The sequence below is a fragment of the Neodiprion fabricii genome, chromosome 1 (assembly GCF_021155785.1).
Source record: "Neodiprion fabricii isolate iyNeoFabr1 chromosome 1, iyNeoFabr1.1, whole genome shotgun sequence".
In the NCBI taxonomy this organism is placed as follows: domain Eukaryota; kingdom Metazoa; phylum Arthropoda; class Insecta; order Hymenoptera; family Diprionidae; genus Neodiprion; species Neodiprion fabricii.
This window is the reverse complement of record NC_060239.1, coordinates 34309805-34328214: the sequence shown is the minus strand read 5'-3', so window position 1 is coordinate 34328214 and position 18410 is coordinate 34309805. Positions and strand designations below refer to the sequence as shown.

At 44.3% G+C, this 18410-nt stretch overlaps 1 protein-coding gene across 1 annotated transcript; it reads right to left on the bottom strand.

Annotated features, from left to right (window-relative positions):
• Positions 1-266: 266 nt before the first annotated feature.
• Positions 267-5278, bottom strand: LOC124187213 (protein gustavus). The gene is made up of 5 exons (XM_046579594.1): positions 5017-5278; positions 2027-2256; positions 1561-1891; positions 1207-1365; positions 267-1118 (listed from the first exon to the last, which is right to left on the bottom strand). Exons 1-5 carry the CDS (start codon positions 5039-5041, stop codon positions 979-981), a joined length of 885 nt encoding a protein of 294 aa, XP_046435550.1. The 5' UTR covers positions 5042-5278; the 3' UTR covers positions 267-978.
• Positions 5279-18410: the final 13132 nt, after the last annotated feature.

Below are 18410 nucleotides of genomic sequence, written 5' to 3'. Positions count from 1 at the left end.
TTAATGTTCTTTTTTTCTAAAAGTTTTTTTCTGGGTATTTTTTTTTCCAACAAATTTTCATCTGTTCTTTCTTCACTGTCTCTTCGGCGAAGTGTACTAACTTCCTTCTTTCTTTTTTTTCTTTGTTTTTTTTCCGAAGCGTTCGAAGGAAGAAGAGTAATTCTTTACAGTAGATGTAGGTATCAATACTGTTTTCCATAAGACCTTTAATGCCACTATAATTATCTGACAACACTTGCAACTGTTGCTGATTCATTTTGTTTTCCAATTTCTTCAACGTGTATAAACCCAATTTTTGATACTATAAATTTTGGCAGAGGAAAATTCTCTTTTTCTTATTAGTTAGTTCATTTCTTCTTCTTGTTTTACTTTATTTTAAACATTTCTGTTAGATATTTTAGACAGTCGTCTGGAAGATTATATATATATATATATATACCATATAACTGTGTATGCACGTGTATATGTATATATATATATATATACGTATACACACACACATACACACACATGTATATATATTTGCGTGTATGAATATATATATATGTATAGAGGATCCTACGCACGTTGTGTGCTGCTGATGCGTATTATCGAACACTATAAAGAGAAACACGACAGACTAGACTTAATATTAATAATCGATCTTCCTCGATTGACCCAACTCCCGACCCAATCCAACTCGAAAAACAGAAAGAAACAACAAAATTACAAAAAGAATAAAGAACTTTGGAATTTCGATTCAGTTTTTAGGTGCGGCGTGTGTGTCTTGTCGATTAATGACCGTTCGCGACACACGTGGTCTTTTTTCTAAGGATTCAGTCGATCAGAGGCGGGAGAGATTACTGTAAATGCTTCCCGTTGCGTATCATCGGCAATGGTACTATCATCATCTATTATCTCTGTCACTTCGTGGTTGTTGGTATCGTGGTCGTAGTTGCTGATGCTGATGCGAGATGAAGCCGGAAGATCACTCTGTGGTTACCTTCTGTCCCGGTAGAGGAGGTACGTTTTTATTGCCTGGGGCAGTCTTAGCTCGTTGATTCTGACCTCTAGTCTCTGCTTGCCGACCCGTTTTCGAATTACTCTCCGGCAGAGGTCCATCAGGGGTAGAGGTTCGGCTGTAAATTCAATGAAAGCGCGATGAAGTTACTTCTCTTCGAAGTTCGGTAATGAATGATTTGAAATAAATATTACTCCGAGACTCACGATCAAGGCCTCCGATGTATTTCATCGTGATTTCACAATGTCCCCAAACTGCTGAAACTATCGGATGAAGTTTCCTTCCTTTCAGTCCTCTGAACGCTACTCCCAAGTACTGACCGTCTACAACGAAGGATAATGTACCTTCGTCCATGTCCAGGACCACTGAAATTATACTCCCGTTAACTATTGTGGTAAAAGTTTGCTATTCCTTTTTATAATTACAAAATTGACCAAACTTGACGATTTACTTTCGCAAGACTCAATAAGCACGGTTCGAAATTGTGCCAGTTAAATCCTCGAAAGCTTTGAAAACATTGAGAATAAATAAAAGTAGACTTGATAAAAAAAAAAGCTCACCCAGAAATTTGTCAGGAACGATGAAAGTTTCATCCGGTTTCAAAAGGGCAGGATACGTCACTCCGTTATTGTTTTTCGCATCGTGATAGAGTTTGTTTCTACCTAGATCCCAACCCCAGCTGAGCTGATTGTTGCCCACTAGACTTTGGTAGCCGACACTATGAAGGGGTGCTTCCGCGGTCGCCACACCGACAACAGCGTGCGTTCCTCGCTGTCGCGTACTCCAGTGTAATTCCCACACGTGGAGACCCTTCGTGTACCCGATGCGCCCTCGTATGCAATCCGTGCTCTGCGCTACGGGGTGGCGATGAAACGTCAACTTGTCGTCATCCTGAAATTTTTTTTTTTTCTTTAAACTCCGATAAAACCAACTACACTGCGGAATGTTGTGAAGAGTGAAAAGGGTCATTTTCATCCGGGAAAGACGAAGGTATCCTGGATTCTGGGAATTTTTTCCGAAACCTACCTTGACGAATATATTGAGACTACGGTCATCGGCGTTCCAGCTATGACTGATCTGCGTCTCTCTCGAAGCGGGCGGCATGTCGAGGAGGACATCCAGGCGAGCTGGACGCGAAAAATCCTGCGCCAGTTCTCTGGGTACAACAGGCTTGTACGTGACTGCTCCGCTGCCAACAACACCTACGCCGCCTCCAGTTCCCGCACCGCTGTCACGTGTCACGCTCTTCACGCCGCCTGTAATTCCACGTATGCATGAATTAGGGAGACCAAGAGTGAGGGGGGGAAAGAAAGAGAGAGAGAGATAGAGAGAGAGAGAGAGAGAGAGAAAGAGGGATGGAGACGCAAAAAACCGGAGGATAAAAAATTGCACAGCTGCCATGATTCTGTCGCCTAGACGTAGGTCTAGTACATACAGACTATTGCTATTTCTTCGTCGCTTTAATACTGCAATGTTTTTGACGAAGGCATATATTCCATGTACGTGCGATACGCGCTCTCTCTTTACCTATCGTTCCGAAGGTCCCGAATTTATGTCACACATGCACCGATCGGGAATGTCAGCATTTAAACTACAGCGCGTAGAATATTTGTTGAGAGCCTTCATTTTGCAAACACAGTCTGCCAATTACAAGGCTGCGCAAACATCACTGTCGACATATCGGTACCTGTACCTACCTATACGCACCTTTACACGTTTCCACGTGCCCTGCTTGCGCCGTCGTTAACGTTATTTTAACCCAACGTATTTGCGTGAGTTTCGCTTTCGGTGGAACGTGAAAGAGCCAAACGCGCTTCTATCGTTTTTCGAGACGCACTTATCGGAGTGAACTTTTGACCGAAATTGAAATATCTGACTCTCGTACGGCTGACACGCAATGCGATACTGCATACGTTAGATTTATGTTTCTTTTTCTTCAGTCTCGCCTGTTTTATGTCTCATTGATATGCCAGATATTTTCCGACTTGAGCGTATGTAAAACGAACCAGCGGAGGCATTCACGCTCGTGTCCATATTTCAAGCACCTGTCCATCGGGCGCCAAATCGAGGAACTAGGTGACATTTCATCTACGATAGTCGTCAAGATGACGACCGGTGTTTCTGATGCGGCAAAAAATTTGTCAATCCTTCAGTTGCACCGACGATGAAACGAAACCTGTACTACCGCGATCGCAAAAGCGAATGAAATGGGAAATAATCGACAATTTGTGTTGTACGTTTGGCGAGAAATTGTTGCTGGGTAGGAAGTGTTACTGCGTTATCAAGCTCGACTTACAGACCTCGTTGTCTCCAGGTTCACGAACTTCGATGATCCGCTCGTGTCGATTTCTCATTCAGCTTGTCTGAATCAGGAATTGGGTTGTTGTGGGTCGTGCCAACCATCACTATCACCTATCGTGGCTATTCGTTACTCCGAGGTTTGCGAATTCTGATCACGCGTTTCAAAGATATAATAGTTAAATGTGAAATTTATGTATACGTTGCTCGGCATTGCGTAGATGTGAGCAGGGTTTGTAAAATAAAATATGGTATGATCTGTGAGAATTGTCAATAGAAAAGTATTGTTAACTATGGTGTTAACTGTTTGGATCGATTTGGAAGAGCTCTTTTATGGCGATTGCACGTCAGTAAGTTACGACGCAGAGACGATACCGCCGCGCGCCGTGATTATCGGCTGGGACGTAACGGAAGAATCGATTGCGGTTACGGTCTGAGGGTGACCAATGAAATTCCGTGGTGAAGGAACAAACAGAAATCGCAGCATGATAGCTCAGTCAAAAAAGATGTGAAAAAATACCTATCTGTAGTAGAATTAATTTAATACACAGTAACAACAAACTGTTCAAGAACCACCCGAGAGAAAGTATAACAAGGATTTAAAATACCTGATATATGAGAATTTAGGGCAGGACGTGAATCGAGGAAAACTAAGGTACAGTGGCACGATTGCACAGGTCTCCGTCCGTGAGTTTGTACATCAGGAAAGTGTCTCGTAGAATCCCGCCCTCGGGGTAAAGAAGCCGGGAACTCGTGGTTCTCGAGATCCCTCGGAAACCGTAGTATAACGTATAATATATCTCTTTGGAAGAAGAAGGTCGACGTCTGAGCCGAAGGCTGCAGGGCGAGAAGGAAATACAGGGAGGCTGAAGTGCGGTACTTGCTTGCGCAGCTGTCTCTGCGGTCTGAAAGGTTCGAAGGGTCGAACCTTCGGCCGAGGAGGGTAGCCAACCCTCCGTGCAGAAGTCTCTTTCGAGGCCCCGACGAACCCAACCCCTCCCCCCGAGCTTTGACCCCGTGGCCCATCTCGATTTCTGGGGTATAATAAACTAGGCCCTGATCCTCGCCGCAATCGTAAATTCTTCGATACGACACCACAGCTGGAAGGTGTCAAGGCAGCCCTTGATGTCGACTAAGATTAACACCGATCCTTCTTGCGCTCTACATCCTCCTTCTATGATGCATCGGCTACGTGTGTATTGTTATACGTAGTACGTAACAACGGAAAAACTTTCACAAAGGTACAACTCGTCGACTGATCTTTGTTCGATAAAATAAAAAAAATAAAAGAAATTTTCAACAGTTCGTGCATCGTAAATTCAACCACATACGTTTGGAAACTTTAATACGATGTTAGGGTCAATCGCAACTTTCAAAATGCAATCCCGTCCGTCATATATGCGCTGTTTCCAATTCGAACATCGTCATATCATACATAACACGCTGAAACATATCATCCAAGTTTAATTGCGTTCCTCGACTTGCGGCAAAAAATCACATCTCCGATTCGATTCCAAGCTACGCGACTTTTCGAAACGCGCGCGGGTACACACTAAATCTAATTTATAAAACTGTGGTTATTTTCCGTGTTGATTTCCTCAGGGGTGACTAGCTCTTCATGATACCGCAAATAAAACCATACGTATAACGTATAAATCCGAGCCACCGTAATACGGATCGGAAAAGTTTCTTAAGCCCAATCGAATATATAATCTGACCTGAAATCTTTTGGCCCATGTTCATGCCACGGTGGTGGGATCGATGGTGGGGATGATGCCGGTGATGGTGAGGGTGGTGACGGTGATCGCTGCACAGCTTCCCCGCGGGCAGCTTGTGTCTGTGGTGGCGTGTCCCTGTCGTCGTCGTCGTCGTCGTCGTCGTAGTTGTGTGGTGATGGTGGTGGTGGTGATACCCGGTGGCCGGTGGCGTAGCACCCCCGTCCAACCCGCCTCCTCCGCCTCCGCCTCCGCCTCCGCCTCCCCCTCCTCCGCCTCCTCCCCCTCCGCGGCCTCCTACCGCCCCCCCGCTTCCAAGACCCCCGCTTCCCCCGGTTCCTCCAGTTGCCCCAGTTGCCCCGCTGCCGCGGCTTCCGCCCCCGCTAACGCAACGACTCGCTTTATACCTGTAACAATGGTCGAAAAAACAAACGTCAGTATATATATATCGCTATGCCGGGTTAATGTGGGTAGTTGCCTGTAATAACAGACGCAATATCCAGGTGTCAAGACGACCCGTAACCTTTCTAAATTCAACCATCGCGTAAATCAACAGCTGTAACACGTTATTAACGAAGATTATGTTATAGGTCGTTTTTAAGGATGTATTGTACAAGCCGATAAAAAATTCAAGATTTAAAATGCAAAAATGGCAACGTACTGTCATTTTTATTTTAAATGGATTACAACCTTCACATTTAGAGCTCTTGCAATTCATATATAGTACGTTGAAAATTTATTTAACAATGTGTTTCATCGGCACTTAAACGTAGTTGACAAACTCAAGCGTATACGTAAAACTGTAGGAGACTTTTTATGCACGAGGCTGAACCTAGCAGCTGGAATTAACAGCCGAACGTTTTAATGTTCAATCGAATAAGGTAGAGTTGAAGACCAAATAATAAAATTTTGTGAAATACCATGAATCTCCGATACTTTTATAGAATTATCAGGATAAAACTGAGCGGCATTTTTATATTTACAAAAAATCCAACACGTTTGGCTGCTAACTCTAGATGCTGGCTTTGGCCTAATTTTTTATGCAATCGAGCTCAAGTTGCACGACTAAAAATTGATGATTCCAAGTTGAAATTTCATCTCCAATGATTCACAGTGTAAGCTCGCTTTAATCAATGTTACCACGCAACATCGGTAAATATTTTCTCACTGCACGTACAGCGAAGGTGGATTCTGTGCATGCAGCACGTGTTACAAAGCACGCGGTATTTTACCATCCGCGATTTATACAGAAGCAATTCGAGACATTGATTACAAGTTTATATCCATATCATTTCACTACGTTATAAGTGCAAATTTCAACTACACCTGAGCGTTCGCAGGTTACATTGTTATGCGTTGAATTTAATACGCGAGATCATGTGTAACGTACGTCACAGATTTTTCATTGTTGAAAGTTATCTATTGTTGTACGGTATTTCAAACGAATCACCATATTGTCCGACAAAGTTAGCCCACGTCGGAAGGTTTTTATATTATCCAAGAGCGGAGTTTTCTCCTGGTTTCAGCTGCAACGGTGTCGAATTTTGTTACGGAAAGTTTCTTCGCAGAAAAGATCAAGACGCGAAACTTTGGTACATATAATATTACATAGAATGCCATTTGGAGAATGCAAATACCGGGACGGACAATCGTTCTTCATAAGTTTTTTCCACTTTATATATTTCCTCTTTTAAATGATAAAAATAAAATAAAAATAAACTAAAAGCCTATAGGAAATAAAGACGAATGTTGTGAAATCGTTTAATAATTGGGTACATAGCATACTTTTGAGAAAAAAATTACAAATAAACTGTACCGAATGAGAAGTTTCTTTAACGAAGCGTTAAAATTTCAGTTTAATCATAAAAAATAGGAGAAACGCTATATGCGGTGTCGAGACGGTATAGAGAAGAAAATGAATGAAGAAATAAATTGAAAAAAAAAGAAAAAACAGTGAAACAACAGTCCGTGCAAAGGTTCCGTTAGATTGCTGATTGCGAATCGAATCAACTCGTCTGTGGTAAGTGAAAGGTGAGCAATTAACTTTTTTTTTTTGTTTCGTCTTCCTTTTTTTTTACTACTCTTTTCGCAATGATGCACCTCGCTTACGATCGGTTCGACATTGTGGCATTGTACGGCAGATTCGTTATTCGGCATGTTTGAACTCCCTAAAGCATCTAGAATTTTCATTAAACTGTACCAAAAATATATGGAATAACCAAACGATCGGACAGACGAGAAAAATCTGGTGAAAATAGGATAAAACTAACATCACAGTCTTGTGTAAAGAGACTGTACGTATAATAGCAGTGAGATAAATATCAGGGACAAATGTCAACTCACTCACTCTCTATAATACACTTCTGGGCCAGATTTTGTTACCTTGACCACGTCTGGACTTCGCGTGCTTGCGACAGCCACATCTTGCACCAATATCCGTCCATAAACGGGACGGCGAGCATCTCGCAACTTTGAGAGGTCGCACAGCAAAATGCCAAATGACAAACTTTCATATAAATTTGTTACCGAAGGGTTTATAACATTTCATTATACATTGTATTTGTTTTAAAGAACGAGACTAAAACTATGAATTTGCGTGTTCTGATTGAGTTTTAAGGAAAAAGTAAATAAAAAAAAAAAATCTATATTCACGGACAACCCGTTACTGTAATTTCAAAAGCAAGAGTTTGTGTTTCCAGTAAATACTAACAATCAGTTTCAGAGACCCATACTATTTTTACTTCGGTCGATATTAAACTGAAGTTTCCTCGCGTGTTTCATTCCAAGAGAAGCACCCGGTATGTTACATTACGTACAGACATCGTACACACACGTCTCCGAATGAACAAGGATCACACACCAGCTGTAGGATTCCGGATTTGCACGGTCGCTCCATGGATGAAGGGGGTGAAAAATAAGGGTAGAGGGTCGATGTACCTGAGACTATTATCATAAATTAAAGGCATCGAACGACAATCACGTGGTTGAAACGCGTCGTTGCAGAATACGATTTGCGTAAGAGAGAATATCAGAGATCGGAGCCGATTAGTACGGCATTGAACAGATTGGGCTGCACCGATGCATGCGCGATTTGCAACTAACAGGAGAATCACTCGGCTGACACAAACCGGCTAGCCTGCCGTTGCTGTTACAGTGACTCGAACAGAGGTCATGCTACTTCCGTCAGCGCTCACTTCCGGTCACGGATACCGAGTGACCAGCGATTCCGGTCAACTTTGCCACAGTCAGGGGCAGGGTTTATCCAGACCGTGGCGATTAAAAGAAGGAAACGGGTAAAATCTGCGACCTCAAAGCTTGCCCTAGTCGTCGTCATCGGTTGTCTAAACTCCGCGATAAAAGTCCCAACAGCTAACGTCATTCCATTTACAAGTTAAAACCGTTGCGCTTATATCGTTAGTTTTGCTTCAGCCGCACGAGGCTCTGCCTCAAAAGTATGCGGTGCAACCAGATTAGATAAGAGCCTCGGTCGAAACTCGAAAGATATTTTTGCAACAGTTATTCCATATAGTGTACAGTAGCCGCGTCGTTAAGGAATATACACCGGCAATTTCCAATCACCGTTTGACCGTAATGAAATTCATGTTTTCCAATAGTCGTAAACGTGTACGAGAAACGAGCCGTCTTATCGGCAGATCATTTCCTCGCATATGAAGTGCGGATACAAGTGAATATTTGCGAAAGCGAAGAACAGAGTCAAGACAGGATTAAATACGCGTGAAAATATGGCCCACGTCGTGAGTTTGCATCGTGAAGTTTTTGTGACGAACTCACGTTTATTTCAAAATTTGACATTATCTTACGATTAAGTGAAATTTTTCATGTTTTTTTGGCTTCAATGTGTTCAAAGTTTTCTAGGTGACTGAAATATCTGCTAGAACGTAACGGAAGGATTCCAACTTTCAACTTGCGATGAACCGCACGCAGTAATCGATGGTTAATAAGTTTAAAACTATAGCGTGAAATAGTTTTGGAATAGACAAGTTGCGAACTTTTGCGAGCTTTTCTATCATTCTCTGTCTCTCTCTCTCTATCTCACTCTATCACCAGAGTGACCACACCAAGTTTTCACCGTACAAACAGATACAGTTGTCGAATAGTTTTCGACCTCCGAACAGTACGTATGAGAGCTTTCCTCCGTACAAGGGTAAACCATTCAAAGTCAAGACATTGTTAACTTCGCGTCTTCCATTTCTTCTTCTATTCATTGCACCAAACCAAACGCAAACGCAATCAACTTCGCACGAATACACAGATTGGATCTCCGATAAGTGTAAAAAAGTTTACACGATAACTTTCCGCGCAGAGTTCCAATACGAAAATTAGATAACTATGCCAGATGTATTTTCCATTTATGACGCAATTGCGGTTCCAAGAAAATTAAAAAAAAAAAAAAATCATCCGATTCTACAGTCCAGCGATATGCAACCCTGCGAAATTTTTTCCACCTATCAACGAGTTGAAAAATGATTATCCGTTCCCTTCAGTTTCGTGCGACACGATGCATTCCGATAACAGCAAATTGACGATAATTATAAAAAAAAAAGTTTCTCCAATCTTATTTTCGATGCGGATTTGAAAAAAGGCAAAAAAAAAAACAAATAAACATATAAATAAAAAATCAAGAAAAAGCTGAAAAAAAATAACAGACAGTGAAAAAAAATGCCACGGAACCGCCAGAGGGTTTTGGGCTGGGTGAAAAAGCATGGGACTGTGGCAGGGGCGCGTCTGGCTGCGGTATTGATCGGCGACTCCCCTCGGCACCGCCGCCGCGTCCCGAACCATCCAGAACCACCCCCACAACCCCCAAGCTCCCGGCACCCCCGCCCCCCTCGCGACTCGAGCGGCAAAAATACCCCGGGAAAAATCCCCGACGCGAGGCATACACTGTATAGGTATATGCAATGTACGCGTGTATTGTTGTTGAGAGATACCCAACCGTTGCGTTCGAATGGGATCGTCGCATGGGTCGGACGGTGGTCGACAGGACGCAAAAAAAACCCCATAGATTCACCACCACGTCCCTCACCCCCGGGCCGAGGGGCAGCGCTATGCGGTCGAAGGGATGTAATGAATTTGATAAAAAGCGAAGTAGAAAAGAGATAGGAAAAAAAAAAAGTCAAGTATTTAAAAAAGAAACGAGATTTAAAGCGTTACGGTTACGACTGACGGAATTCGCCGCGCTTACTCATAAATAAAAATAAAAAAAAAAAACTCATGGGACCGACGTTTGATTTTTCAAAGATAAATTTTTAATTACTTGTACCTAGAGATTAAATGCGTCGCGCACGATGTGATCAAACCAACCGTCGCTGTTTGTTGAAAGCGATATATAATACTTGCATGTTTTTACTTTATTTATACGAGCGAATTCGATCGCGAGGGGAAAATATGCGAAGGCAATTTTTCTTCTCCCTCCCCACTTTGCAAATCTTACAACTAACCCCATTTCAAATAACCCAGAGGTATAGGCCAGCGGCAAAACTACATACTGACACAGGTGCAGAAATGTAAGAGATTAAATCTCCGTTGACAGGTGTCATTTGCGTCGATTTATAAAACTTTCAAGTAAATAAAGTACGACGGAGTTGCAGTTGTTATATATTACTATAGTCCAACGTTTGAAAGCGTAGAAACATGTAACTTTGCCGCGAGTCAATTATTCTTTGAGTTATTAAGCGTGCGTTAGTATCGGGTAACGGTTAAAAATTGCTGCTCTCAAATCTGTGCAATCAGGTGCAACATAGAGCGATTAATAATGATTTTTAAACTAACCGTAATTAGTTGTTTCAATAGAAGGTTCTTTTCAGTCGGATTTATAATATTTTTTCCGTGTGTTGCATCAGCGATTAATTGTACACAGCCGTGCGATACTCGGTCGTGTTTCATCAATCTTGAAAACAAATTAGTAATCTTAAAAACCTCAATTTAATTCTTGCGAAAAATAAGATGTGTCCGATAATTCCAGGAAATTCATTGCGTTCATCGACGGTTTCCTTCGCTTCTTAATTGTCACATATGCAAAACGTGCTGAAAATTATCGTCGTTTCCCCGGTGCGGGGCAGTATTTTTTCTCTCAAATATTTCGCACTGACCGCATTTCAACAATATACAAAAGCAACAATGACGTCAGAATGTCAAGAGCGAAGGTAAACCGCAGAAACTCTGCAAAGCGCCAAGCCTGCAAGTCTCGCTCAATTTTGAATCGAGTTATAGGGACAATAATTGATCAAACAACATGCCAGGTATTCTCAGCACAGTTTATACACGGTGTTATGTACATATCGAATAGCACGAAGAACGACGAAGGAACGAACGAACGAACATTAGTGCCAACCCTTCGACACGCACCGTAAATAAAGGTGCAGGCAGGGACGGAAGAGGTGGAGGGCTGGTAAAGGTATACCCAATACGGTAATTCCCATAATTCCTCCATATCCTATTTCCCGTATTGGTCCGATTTGGTATCACGCGATGCGAGTGGCTCGAGCACGTCGATTTAACTCTAAATTCGTATCGCGTGTCCCCCGTTTGTAATACACGAGGTAAGGTGGTACCAACCAAGATTCCAAAATAATTTCTCCGAGAAGAAGAGTAATTTCAACATTTCACTTCGGCTTCGGTCTGACAAAAATTTTTCATAGCTTCCCAATTGAAAAACGTCAGGAAGCGGTACGTACAATGGATATTACATCGTCGAGGTCGTCGTTTTATAACAGCTGATGCGGACGGGCTTCTCGCACCTGTCAGCCGGCTGCGTGCACAAAAGGCCCAATTGAAACAACGGGGCCTGATGATGGGCCGCCTTAACGCTGTGACCGTGTAGCAATGCACGATTAATGGAGAGATTGTAGAGTTAGAAAGAATCCGTCAATCTCATCTCACCACTCCCTTAACAATAACAGCGACAGCAGAGCCACTCCCAGCACCAGACGCTTCAAACTCAATTGAAATTGACGAGACAATACCTTCAGATTAAAATACATATAATCGATATTTTTACCGTATTACATTTTACCACGCCATCCCACGCTCTGCATGCGTAATCTGGATAGCAAAAACGGACTTGGAAACTTTCAAGGATCAATTCTTAACTCGAAACAAAGGTGTTCCGATTCTTTGATCCAACGAATATTCGTCCCACTGCAGTCGGGGATTCACAATTTCGGGCCAAATCCGGGTATGTTTAAAAGGCTTCAGAATATGAAAGTTAGAATGCAGCGCGCAGAAAGGGGTGTGTGAAAAAAACTGATAAAAATGTAAGGTGCGTGATTGCCCGAGGAGAATACCCGGTCGACTATCGAGTCATGCAAGACAGACGTCGACCAGCTGTTTGTCACGGCAAACATGCGCCTGCGTAGAAAAAAAAAAAAAAAGTGCATAACGATTAAAAAGGAGACTGCCGTGAATCAGAGAACGTTTCAAAACATGGTCGGGTCGGGTTATAGATATTTCGCAACATAACCGCATATATGCGGCAGCAGCGAGCGAACCACGTCGAGTTCAGCTTCAAAGAAATCGGAAAATGTACCATGTGTTTAATACATGGAAAATACTACAGCTACGCCGACACTCACTCGCGAAGTAGCCGTAGTTGGATCGGTTTATCCTTCGGATAACCTCTTCTTCGACAATTACATTCGTCGTTATACCCCCCACGCTACACGTGTGTGCCTTATTTATAAATACATTAAACACATACTCGGTCCGATCGTCGTCGACATTTTTACACACCTGACACGCGCCAACGGACGACGACGACGACGACAAGTACTGACTTACTACCTATACGCGACCTTGTTCCGACGACTAATTTCAAGAGATTGCTTCGTAAAAACCAACGCCACGTAGCCGCATACACCAGTTATAATCACACGTATAACATCCGGATGAGATCAATGTGCAAATTCAAGTCAAATATTACAACCTCCACGGACCAGTTAGCTAGCAAAAAATGGGAGAAAGGAAAGAACCTGCGATATATCGCATTAATTAAATGTAACTTTGCCGGTGTGGAAGGAAAAAAACCCGATCGAGCCCTGCGAATTTCGCAGTTCCAAGGGCGTGCGATAATTTTATATCTCAGACGTTCAAATTGTCCGCTCGACCTTAGCGATACGTTCTCTGTTTAATCTACCGACAGCGTATAATCGACGACCGACGTATTATTACAAACCCAGCGATACAAATTTGGCGAGAAACAACTTTTGTGCGGTGATGACGAAACGTTCGTCCGTCCATCCGTCCGTACGACCGACTGCGATCAAATAGGATCCGTCCAGATGTCGAAGATTTTATCAAGGTTTCACCTTCCGTCGAAGGAAAACTGAAAGGTGCGCGATTGCGCGGGTTTCTGGCGCGTTGAATCGTTGCGACGCGGTTCCCCCTTCACTCTGCCAAGCAAGGCATACGCACATCTACGTCTGGCATCCTGTATCGTATTCGATGCACGCACGCACCTTGCGCATGTTCTTTTCCTCGTCTTTTGCTTTTTCTATACCTTTTTACCTCTCCTCGACGACGTGACTTAGTCTCGATTCCTCGTCGCGTGTAGTTCGCTAGAACTTTGAAGAAGCGTTCGAGTTGGCAAATCGCGACACGCGTATCCTTTAGCGTTGGCAACTTTTGTACAACCTCCTCATCGCGACTGGTATCGAGAGGTTGAAATTTCAGACGCGTTCATATCGCGTAAAACCGGTGACACGTACGTCGGACGAAGGCGCGGAGTCCTGCGGAACGCGCGGTCAAACACTAAAGAAACTACTTATACCTAACCGTGATGCTAGACAATGAACAATGTACATTGTTACCAACGGAATCATTGTTAATCCTCAGTCCTCCTCCTCCTGAAACCGTGTTCACATAATTAGGCTGTAAACGGTCGAAGACAATCACCATTGTCTCTCCCTTAACTCCCGAAGTGGGGAAGAGAATTAAATCGGGAGAGGACACGGGGTACATCCAGATCACGGGACTTCCAAACTTGATGCCGATTTTGGAATCGCGTCGCAAGAATTCCTCCCGAATAATTTGCGGCTGCAGTTGCCGCAGTTGCCGCGAGGATGCTTAACCGCCAACGAATTATCATCGTAATTGTTGTTGTTCTTGTTCTTGATTTGCACACATTCCCAAGATGGCGGCAACGCTAGCAGCGCTTGGTAGCCGTGACCTTGTCTGGTCCCGACCCAACAGCCTGCCGCAGCGCACCATTTATACCGGAGTAACACACATCGGCATACATATGAGGAGGCTGCCGCGCGATCGCCAAAGAGTGAATGTAAGTAAAGCCGAATGAATAATGCCTCACGCAGACGCGTTTGATGCAGCGGCGAGCGTGCTTTTCGCGACGTTCGCCAAGGCTGCGGGAAAAACGGCGAGAAATGCAGTAACTGTCGGCAATAATACACCGAGGATTGTTACCCAATTTATTATAATGCCATTATGTTACGTATGTTTCGAAATGAAGGTGCAGTGTTTGAAGGCTCGTTAGTTAGTCTCTCGGTGAGACGCAACAATGTGAGTCCAATTAGTCAACGCCCGATTGCGAGCTTCAAACTAACGTATCTGTACCATCGCACACATGGCGTGGATTATACCTACAGATGAAACTTGATTTCTCCTCGACTCCTTTGGCCAGCAAAGATCAAGGTCAATTACGACTCAATAGCTAAGAGTCTGGCACACACGCGTCACTCGATCACACCAATAAACACCTCGCGTTGTCTCGACCTCCTCTCAGGGTATTTGCCAACGACTGTCGAGCGACGAATGGTGCATTCACAAAAATGCACGGTACGCGGTAACATCGAATCGGATATTTATTTCTGTTGGTTGGTAGGACGAACCTACAGAAATGTCCATTGTCCAGGAGATCAGATAACTACTTTCCACTCGCTCGACCAACCTGTCACACCGAACGATTCGTATTTTCGCCAACACCATTAATCGCTTCTGAGATAATATCGTGTCAATTTACGCACTTATGTTTTTTCTTCTCAATCAATAATACGTCTGCCTTGAAGTGTATCAAGTTCGATGAAGTTGTACCGAATTGATACTGATCAAGCGAACTATTACAATAATGTGACGATGCGTAAACGGATGATGATAGTCGAAGACAAGCCTTCATCGATGTACCCTAGTTTCTTGTCGTTGTTCTTAACACTCGACTCTCGAAAAAAAACCACAATAATTTAGAAAAAACTAAATAAATAAAATAAACAATGACAACGTGACTGCCTATGAATCCGTATTCCGCCATTAATCTCCCCGTGAACATGGAAGTTCCGTTGACGATCAGTGTCACTTGGAATACGTATAGAACGCAAAATTTGAGTACCCATCAAAGTTTCCTTTGTCTTGGGCATGATTCTGCATGAGTTTGAGGAGGGTCTGTAGTTCCCTCTCGACGGTTTGAACAGTGAGAAGAGGAGGGAGACGGAGGAGTCATGGCAGAGGAGAGGGCAAGGCAGGGGCGGGGGAAGCGAACGGAAGCCACGAAGCTTCGCCGCAATTCCCCGCGCAAAGGTCTCGCGTTTCACAACGCAACGAGTGTAACTTAACGTTACGCGTTGATCGTGGACGTTGTCGTAGCACATACAGTAGCTGTCGAGCAAAGCACCCTGCATGCGACAACGAGGTACTCGTACTTCCTACAAGGGTCCTCGGTGACCATCGCGCTTCCTGGATGTGCGACCGAGGGCCAGAACTAGCCACACGTGCCAGGTGCATACCTCTGCCACACGGCATACAAAATTTTCAGGGTGGGATGGATGGGACGTTTTTACACCGCGCGTCCTTCCACCGGATGTCTGCGACGCATGCGACATTGACACTTGGCTCGACGCTTCGTTATCCTGGGCGATGATACCTCTTGATGAGAAGCGTCGCTGCCCAACGCTCGACGGCGAGTTTTCCCTGAATTAATCCTTCAGGCCGGAAATATCCTTTTGTTGCACAATGAAATTTATAAGCAGGCGAATTTTCTATACTTCAAACAACAGGGCAGAACTTTAAGGAATGGAACTGGGATCGGTAAAAAATGATCGAAAGCATGCGGCTCTTCTGTTTCCTGTAACAACATTTCCGCTCTGACGAAATATTTTCAATCACGACGGTTGGTTTGTTGTAGCAAACCACATCGCTTTAACGGATTTTCCGTGTATTCCCGGTCTCTCGTTTTTTCCCCGTCAGGCAATACCATGACACTAATTCTCCGACATTCTCTTTGACAGTAAAGAAGTGATCCGATCGGTAGAGAACAATGAAGCACAGCGGAAGAAAATCAGCGAGATGTACGATGAAGGAATACGAGAAGTTGTTAAAAGCCAAGATAATAATTCGGTGCACATGTTGCGTGTGTAGAATCGAACGCACGAATATGGTCGGTACCATCGTGTTAGCATCGTGTAACGTGTCTGGTGGCCGTGAATCCAGTGAAAGTATTCCACGATCGCTGCAGCGGAGAACAGCCACCACAGCAAAGCATCGCACACAGGGTTATGCGCAGCCAGGCAAGTGAAAATCGGTGTATCGTTGGCAAGCTGACATTAAACCAACACACAGACACACACAGACACACACACACACACACATACAAACACACACCGAGTTGAAAACTTGGCAAGCGCGTTTGGTCGATTGGGCTTTGTCCTTAAAGTCTGGCAACGAAATATGGACTGGAAGCGAACGACGGCGAAGAGAAAGAGAAGTAGGAGTGTAGATTTGAGGACTGTATGGGCCGTAGGTCGCTTATAATTGTCCATCTGGCGGTCTAAGGCCCCGTTCGCATCTCCGTCTCGATTAGAGAGACGTCTCTAGCACCGGACGCTACCAATAATAGAACCACTACAGCGCACGAAACACGCGCGCAGTGCGCGCGGCGCGGCGTGGCGCGAACAAAGTCTCATCCCCCTCCTCTTTTCGCTCGGTTGAATGTCGCGAATCGTGATCACCGCACCTAGGTTCATTCATCGCCGAAAGTGGTAGCATGGCAGTTAACAAAACGCGTTTCGGCTCACAAAGGGGGCACCGGGTATCGGGAGGGGGGACCAGCAACCAGGCGTCCGTTAGGCGTTCCAAAAATTGCGTCTGGTGCCGCTGTTCGAGTGGACAAGAGGAGGCTGCATGGAAAGTACCAACGAGGATCTCGATCGGGGAGTCGCAGAACCCTGCAACGACTTTAACACAATCCACTCATAGGAAGCTTGTAACTAATTGAAGAGAAGTGGTTACGTCATGCTCCTCGTAACAGCGCCAATTCGAAGTAGCCGCCGTCAAACCAGCATTCTGACGAACGTGACCATTTTACACTCCCAGTCATTTTTCATTTTAAAAACGAACCGATCCCTCGACTGGTCCACGCGATGAAGACCAAGAAGCACCAACGTAAGGTCCCGTCGCATTGGTCCAGGGCTCGTAATAAGCTCTGCAGTTACCAGCGCCGTTTTCTCCCTGCAGTCCATAGAAAGCGTGTGGCGTACCTGAGAGGCTGCTTTTGCGCATGTCAGGGGTCTAAAAGCGGTACCCTGTTCCAGGGCAAGAGCCTTGAACCCGCAGCAACGACAACGTCGTCGAGGCCTTTGGAGCTTGGAGCCGGAGGAAAGAGACCAGCGGCACCCGCATCGCTCGACGAGGGGCCTGCCGTACGGGTCCATTGTGAAGCGTGAACTTCTCTCAGGGGCGAAATTGTGCGTCCGATAGCGCGTTACGAGGACAAAGACGAGAGAACCGTGGTCTGCTGGTTCCTTATACAGTTTCTGCGGGAGTCCCTGTAACTCCTGAAGAATAAGAGAAAAATATTTGAAAACCGATCTCCTCTCCATTTCGTCTAGATCGGGACACACTGTAACAAGTCGTGAAAGCGACGAAGGTTGTCTGCGACTTGTATGACGAGCAAAAAATAATCAATTTTTATGGTACGTCTGAGCCACGAAATATTACATTTTTATCTTCTTCTTCTTCTTCTTCTCCAAGGTGATATTTTTTTAGGCTTATTCGAACCCTCGAGCAAAGGACGAAGAACGCGATAATTTTTCACCTGCACATTTCCCACGAGTCCTCAGTTTCGCGTTACAAGTCATCGAGATTTCATTACTTCCGGGAATAAGTGGCAAAGTACTTTTGCTAACCCGTGAGCCGTGATACATTTTTTGGTATGAAGAAACAGGCGACTCGTTGATTGCCGGTAGTGAACCACGATCGTTTGGTGAGTGTTTTTTCGTCTTTACCAAATTGTTATTTCATTTTATTTTCCACAGTTCGACACCGAGACTGCCTGGTCTCTAGGCTAGGCGAGGTCATTGGCCGAGAACGAAATGCCGAAAAGCATTGGAACGCGCAGGTATCCGGAATAACTTTCCAGTTGGTATTACATAGTC

Excerpts from the sequence above, each read along its gene's own strand:
- LOC124187213 (XM_046579594.1), bottom strand. The coding sequence starts at position 5,041 with ATGAACATGGGCCAAAAGATTTCAG. Across the intron at positions 2,257-5,016 it reads CATGGGCCAAAAGATTTCAG|GCGGCGTGAAGAGCGTGACA; the intron begins GTCAGATTATAT and ends GTGGAATTACAG. Across the intron at positions 1,366-1,560 it reads CGTTCCTGACAAATTTCTGG|TGGTCCTGGACATGGACGAA; the intron begins GTGAGCTTTTTT and ends GTATAATTTCAG.